General features: G+C 43.7%; 1 protein-coding gene across 2 annotated transcripts in view; it reads left to right on the forward strand.

Moving 5' to 3' along the window:
- Positions 1-788: 788 nt before the first annotated feature.
- Positions 789-7,580, forward strand: part of mgll (monoglyceride lipase) — a 26,461-nt gene continuing 19,669 nt past the window's right edge. The window contains exons 1-2 of one of the 2 annotated variants that reach the window (XM_062541088.1): positions 789-956; positions 1,904-2,048. In XM_062541088.1, the coding sequence (XP_062397072.1) occupies positions 1,924-2,048 (125 nt within the window). In that variant the 5' untranslated portion in view covers positions 789-956; positions 1,904-1,923. Of the gene's footprint in view, positions 957-1,551; positions 2,049-7,580 lie in introns of those variants that run through there. The other variant, XM_062541087.1, reaches the window with a different exon arrangement.

Below are 7,580 nucleotides of genomic sequence, written 5' to 3' on the forward strand. Positions count from 1 at the left end.
GAACGGGAGTGGTAGTGTGCGTGCATGGATGTATGGATTCAAAGAGGGTGTCAGTATGCGAGAAGCTATAAAGTAGACAAAGAAAGAGAACGCAAGATAGAGATACATTACAAATGAGAGGAGAGGGTAACGTGCAAGTGTGAGAGAATAAAAGTGCCTGATGAGAGAGCTATGGAACCCCTTATAGCCCCATACTAACCACAGGTGCAATCAAGAGTATCAACCCAACCAGGCCCAGCCCTGCCTGTGCACTGACAAGAGCAGGCCTGAGGGGTCACAGGGTCATCACACAACCCACAGGCCTTAGTCCAAAGGCAAACCCAAAAGTATTCTGCCCACAGAGTTTCAGTCTGATATGGTTTCCTTTGTATTATGTCAGAGGGAAAATACCGAGAATATTTCCTGTAAAGTTAGTGTGAGTAAGATCAGTGTATTTACTATTAGAGCTTTGATATTTGCTTATTGCTTATAATTAATCATTCTATCAGTTGGCCTCATTTTAATGGGACAAATTCGCATTAGTCAAGTAAGTCGAATTCAATAAATTGATTGATAGGAGAGAGAGAGAGAGAGAGAGAGAGAGAGAGAGAGAGAGAGAGAGAGAGAGGGAGAGAGAGAGAGAGAGAGAGTGTGTGTGTGTGTGTGTGTGTGTGTGTGTGTGTGTGTGTGTGTGTGTGTGTGTGTGTGTGTGTGTGTGTGTGTGTGTGTGTGTGCGTGTGTGGAAGTGCTTGTGTGTGAGCTTGTGCTCCCCCCAGTCTCGCACTTCAGTCTCCACCCAGCAGTTTGAATCGTAGCATCAGAGGGGAAGCACGCTGCCCTGAAGTGCGAGAACGCCACGAACGAGCGCTAACAGTGCTCACACCACCCGCCCCGATACCGGAGAGCTGAACTGGTTTCATTTCTCTTCCTCATCACTGTCAAGGCTACCTGATTTGTCACATTTCAGAAAACACTAGGTAAGTTTGCTTTTGTCATATCATCGCTTAGATTAGAAAGTTAAAATACTTCTGATCGAGTTTTCTCGTAAACTATTAGGCTACTGTTCAACCTATGCCTATGGAGTGATGCACTCTTTCAACAGTGTAGGCTACTCTATGACTTTGTTTAATACAACTTTCGTTAAATGAATGTGCGATGCCATCAAAAGCCTAGGTGGTAAATTCTGGTTAGGCTATGTTGTCTACTAATGTTTCGCTTTGGCTGACAAAGGAATGGCATTTGATTGTCTATTCAAACAGTTTCCTAGATTTTACATCATTTGATATGTGTCCATACCAATAGTCTAGGCTACATAGTAACGATGTTATCCCACAACTGCAACAACTGGGCAAGTGTAACAAATTGGCTAGGCTGCGGAGTAGGCTATAGCCAACATGCTTTGACGAGGCACTATCATTTCAGGCTTAACTGATTTCCAAATGTGTGTTTTATACAAAGAATAAACACATTTCTTTCCAATATCGGGTTAATTAAAGCTGTTGACAGTATCTCCAGCAGAGGCGCATCGAGCAGCCTATGCTTGAGCCTATTTTTGCTGTCCTATTTTTTGAGCGTGCTGCTGACCAGCGCGAGGTTCTGCGAGCGTTCCACATTGACAGTCTATAGGACGTTGTTCTAGGGGTGTAGTCAATGTATTTCACATGCATTTGCCTCTAGGTTCCCTCTTTTTGGCAGCCGGTAGGGTACTTATGTGTGTTGATAACTGAACCCAGGCTCTGTGACGTCAGTGCCTGTAAACCTAATTGAAAACATTCCGTTAGTGTAGCCCACGTCGCGCACTGTTGTGCGCCTGAAATGAATGAAACTCAAACAATGAACGTCTTTGCCACTTGTATGCTTGTTGCCGCGGTATCATGTTGGCTCAGCTCGGATGTCCTGATCCTTCTGCGGGACTATATTTCAGAAACGTTGAGTAGCCCTGTCATGCCAGAGCCAGGGACGCCGCGACGGACTCCGCAAGGTATCCCCTACGACGACCTGCCGCACATAATCAACGCAGACGGACAGCATTTATTCTGTCGCTATTGGGAGCCGGAAGTCCCACCAAGGTCAGTTTACATGTCGTTGCATTACAACACGCAATACATTTCTGACAACTGAGTGTTGGAGTTAATGTGTGTAACAGGATATGTAACAAGACAACTCGCTACGGCACTGACCAACCGGCTTGTGGCGTGACGGTCACATGCAAAGGTCACAGAAGGACGCAATTTCACATGCAGTTAGATAGTCTACAATGCCTCTACATTTTGTGCGAGAATGTGTGTGTGTATGTAGCCTATATGTGTGCGGCGTGCGTGCGTGTGTAGAGTCCAGTGCATGTGTGTGAGAGTATAGGCTTGTGAGGAAAAGTGTAGTCGCCTGTATTTGTGCGAACACTGTGTTATCCCTTCAAACGTCTGTAGGCCTATAGGTGATACAGTAGCCTACACTTATTATCTCACTGCCATAAGGTGTATTTTTCATTGATATCTTTTGTAGATAAGACAGCCACTGTTCATTTATAACTCTTTGCCAGACTGCACTTCCTCTTTTTTTTCAATCACATGTCCTGCATACAGCCCGTTGTGTTTTACTGAGACTGCGCACAGTGGCGGTTCTAGGATTTTTCTGTAACAGGGGCCATTAAGGGGCCAGATGTTACATTCAGGGGCCGAGTACAGGGTACATCCAAGCACAGAAAATAATTTATTCAGTTCAAGTTTTCTCATTTATTTATACTGTGCGTAAAGGACACAATGCATAGAACTCATTGAATGCAACACACCACACGCACATACTCTTACCCTTATACTCTTATTTATACTATGCATAAAGGGTACACTGCATACAACAATGCATAGACCACACACACACACGCACACACACACACACACACACACACATATTACTACAGCAATACTGCCAAGCCTGAAAAGCTCATGGAACATCTCTTTGAAAGACTCCAGAAAAGCAACAAACTCAAGGAGCGTGGTCACTTTTTTCTATCCTATCCAGCACTCTCTTGATCTGATACACATACTCTTACCCTTATACTCTTATCTATAGGCTACTATGCATAAAGGGTACACTGCATACAACAATAGACACCCCCCACACACACACACACACACATTACAGCAAGCCTGGAAAGCTCATGGAACATCTCTTTGAAAGACTCCAGAAAAGCAACAAACTCAAGGAGTGTGGTCACTTTTTTCTATCCTATCCAGCACTCTCTTGATCTGATACACATAGGCTACTCTTACCCTTATAGGCTTATTTATTTGCTGCAACTGAGCAGAGCAGCCACTCGTTTAATATGAGCCCTAAGCTGTTTTAAGGGCATTTTCACTACCTCTAGTTAGAAGCATTTATTCTGGTCATTGTAAGTGCCATTCACACATGCTACATATTGCTTTTTTCAGCACAGTCCAGATCTGCCACAATATCATGTATACTTGCATTGATTTGATTTAGATTTTTAAATAATACAAATTTGAAAAGCGTACTATACAAATTCTTACATTTTGACGTGTAGGCTATCTCACCACAGCAAGCTGACAGCTCAACATGACTTGCATGGTTGTGTAGGCCTGACTGTCCTGAAAATGGCAATATAAGAACCATGATGGAGGTATACTTTGGGGCCGAGCAATTTACAGAAATATGTGGTGTGTGCCTTCCAGAAATAAATGGCAATTTTTATTTAGTGATGAAAAAAATGACTTTCTCTCCATATTTGTGACACTAGCTGATCTCTCCATATTTGTGACACTAGCTGATCTGACATGACTTGTTTGCGATAGCACACATGACGTGCACAGATGATGATTCTCTATAATATTTGTTTTACTGCATTGCAATGAACACAGTAAAGGCAAAAAGTGTTTATTTGACAAACAAATTTGGATGCAATATGAGTCCTGAATTGGATACCATACAGGAGTTTGCTAGGATCTCAAAACCGTGTTATGAACGTGACTTGTCAAAGAGAAACACATGATAACATTGGATTATGAACATAGGCTATTATGCCACACAAAAACACGAGGTAAGTGGAGCTAAATGAAGTTATTATTTTGCTGTCACTTCGTCTGTTTTATGGCCTAGAAGGTTGTATTTGGTATCTGTGGATAGCTCTAGCTCTCCTCTTTCATCTGACATGCGTGCCATATCTTTTTGATAGCGGTTTCACGAGGAAATCAAACGAGAGTAAAGGTAGCCATTTAGCTATATGACATTATCATTTGTTTGTAACTTCGTCTGATTTTATAATACGAAATTATCGATGTATTTGGTATCAATGCAAAGCTCTGCTTCTCCTCTTTCATTTGATATGCGTGTCATGTCTGTGCGATGCGTGGTCCGCGAGTAATTCAAGCGAGAGTTCTGGATGCGCCGGTGAACGCAGAGCAGACTGTAAATATGATATACTTTGATTTAACTTCATGATTTTATTTTATTTTCATACTTGATCGTACAGACAAGTGTCTAGTATCGTTGGAAAGCCCCGGTTCTGCTCTTTCCTGCAATATAAGTCTCATCTCGCTGTGACTAATAATAGCGGAGCAATGTAACAAAGAAAATGTGTGCGTTTTTAATGTGTGCGTTAAAAAGACTCCGGTTGCTCTTTCATCGGCGATTAATGGAACAGGGGCACTTCGGGGGCCAATCAGATTTCAGTAGGGGCCAGGGCCCCTGTGGCCCCGCCCCTAGAACCGCCCCTGACTGCGCAGACCACACACTGCCTAGTGCCTACTGAAGGTATCTCACATCCTTTGTTGCCCTGGCAACCTTTTCAGCCTCCTTTGAGCATGGTACTTCCCCAGTCACGCTGTTTCCATGGTAACAGTTGCTTTCCCGCCTTTGACTAACCAAGTGGCCTAATAGACAGCTTTACTTTTTTTTTTTTTTTTGTCTTTTCGGCTGTGTGGGGGATTTATCACAGTCTCCACAGGCATGTGAGTTTACTTGTGTCTATGGAGGATAGGCAGTTTTTATTTATGCTGCTGGCATGGTGTGGGTGGTGGAATGCCATATGCTTCTTCTGAGCCTTTTTTTGTTTTCAAGGTGTAAAATCTGGCCCCTGCAAGCTGTTCAAGCCTGTACATTAATTAACTAGGAAACAGACGATGCTCATTGCAGCCTAACATCCATTAAATCAGGCAGGTGCTTGACCAGTCAACACAAATGTCTGTGTCACAAGTTGTCTAATAGACACAAGAAAATTGATCTGTGACTGGAAGTCTGTGGAGAGAGGGCATATTAATTTGCTATTGATACAACAGCATATTAACCTTTTGAAAGTATTTTAATTGTCAATTTCAAAGTCTCTCTATGGTCCTATGGCTAGCCCTCTTACATTACTGATTGTTTTAATGCGCCTTCATGGGCTCTTTGGTCTCTCCAATATTCCCAAAGTGGTCGAAACTAAAATTGTGGAAGTAAGCTACTAAATACAGTATGTGGGCTCAATGAACATTTTAAATGGCAACTAGTAATCTCCCTTAGGCCTCTCTAATATTCTTCCTCTTTAAATGGTATGTCTGGTTATAGGACCTAGAGCAGCAATTCACTGAATGTTTCAAAAGCTCTTTTGGATCAGAAGCACAGACTGCACATTTTTGGCGGATTTTGCACTTTCGCCTTCCTGAGTGTTATAAAAATGCCATTGTGGGGGCAGTTTTGAGGAACTTAACATGCCAATAGTTACAGTATGTTGCTGTCTTACTTTGACATTGGTCTCTTGCATTTGCTGGTTGCTGGTTGTTGTTGTTGTTGTTGTTAGGTCGTACATAGCACATGCGCGACCTCCATGCTATCACCCAGACCCATCTCCTCATATCCTGGGGCTCTTTTGCTGTCTGACTGCCTGGCCTAGATAATTTGGCCGAGGCTTTCATATGTGGTGAATCAGTAGATACCAACTCTACTGATCCTGGTAGGTTCTTCATAAGGTGCATAATGAGAACATCTGCCATGCTAGAGAATTGACAACAACATTGTGCAAGCTCACACATGTTTGCATATTTTAACTAAAAAGAATTATGTCATCAAGAGCACTGAATGTGCATAGGGACAGTTGCATATTGGGGAGTTTTATTAGAATGACTGTGTCAGGACACTGGAACTTTTAAAGATAATTTGATAGTTCAAAGTGACTGATTTTGAGAAATGGACTAATTTGGGTGTATAATCCCTTTTATCCCATTCTGGTTGCCTGCATATTTTCCTCCCAAAGTCTCCAGTGTACATGATGAGTGCTGCATCTTACAGCTCCATCCCAGTGCAGACAGCAGTGAGTCTTTCTCTCTCTCTCTCTCTCTTTCTCTCTCTCTCTCGCTCTCTCTCTCTCTCTCTCCTCTGTCCTCTCTCAGCGCTCTCCAATAACTCCTCATGGCTAATTGAGCAGGTGGCGATGCAGGTTTAACAGGTTGTTAAAATCCCGCCTAGCTCTTGTGTTGTGTTGAAATAAAATGAGTCACACACTGTGGATTACCACTGACGCTGAAATAAGAAGCCCTGTGCTCTGAAGGCATGTCATACAGCCGTGGCTGTCCCACTGCTGGGTCTCCTCACGCCTCCACAGCTGCTCAGACTCCACCTCTGCCTCTTCATGCGCCACATTATCCCAACGTATCAGCCTTGGCCACCTACAGTAGTCTAGACAGGCCATATTTTGAACACAGAATGTTTACCTGTTATAGGCCAACTGGAAACGGCTCCATGTGTATACAATTAGCTCGTACAACAACAGCATTACATTTACATAGTGCTTTTCTTGGCACTCAAAGCACTCCACAGTGAAAAGGGGGAAGCTCAGTAACCACCACCAATCCAGCACCCACCTGGATGATGCATGGCAGCTATAATGCACCCGAATGCTCACTACAGCTTGAGGTGGATAGAGTGAGGGAGTGAATTTACACTGGGGGGTGATTATGGGGGCAGTTTAGGAATTAAGCCAGGACACTGGGGAACCCTCTTCTCTTTGTGATAGGTGCCACGGGGTCTTTAATGGCCACAGTGAGCCATGGACCTCGGTTTAATGTCCCATCCAAAGGACGGCATGTTCTGCAGTACAATGTGCCAATCACTGCACAGAGTGTCACCTACCTACCAACACCACCACTTGCAGCAGCAACCTATAGCTTACCGAGGAGGTCTCCCATCCAAGGACTGACCAAGCCCACACCTGCTTAGTTTCAGTAATTAATCAAAGACAGGCTGTCCTTTGGTCTGGCTGGCTGCAGGCCTAAACTCTAAACCTCAGATCTGTATGTAGCATGCGGATAAACAAGCCAGCCTGTGGTGCAGCTCTCCCGTTGTGACAGGATGCCGTCATTTCCCAACTATCAGCCGCTGCTTATACATCGATTTTGCAGAGTTTCTTCAGCTATGAGCTATTAATACACGGGGCCAGTTGATATGGTATTAATATGGCTTTGTTTCTTTGAACTTGCATAAAGCGCTGTCCTGCGGCTTACAGTATACACAGCATGGCTAATACACAGGAGATTACTGTACAGGTGTGGCCTGTATCAGTGTTAGATCAGAATGAGCCAGCAGGACTAACCTGACAAACAGGGGGCCCCCCA

Source organism: Sardina pilchardus, chromosome 7 (assembly GCF_963854185.1).
Source record: "Sardina pilchardus chromosome 7, fSarPil1.1, whole genome shotgun sequence".
NCBI classification, from domain to species: Eukaryota; Metazoa; Chordata; class Actinopteri; order Clupeiformes; family Clupeidae; genus Sardina; species Sardina pilchardus.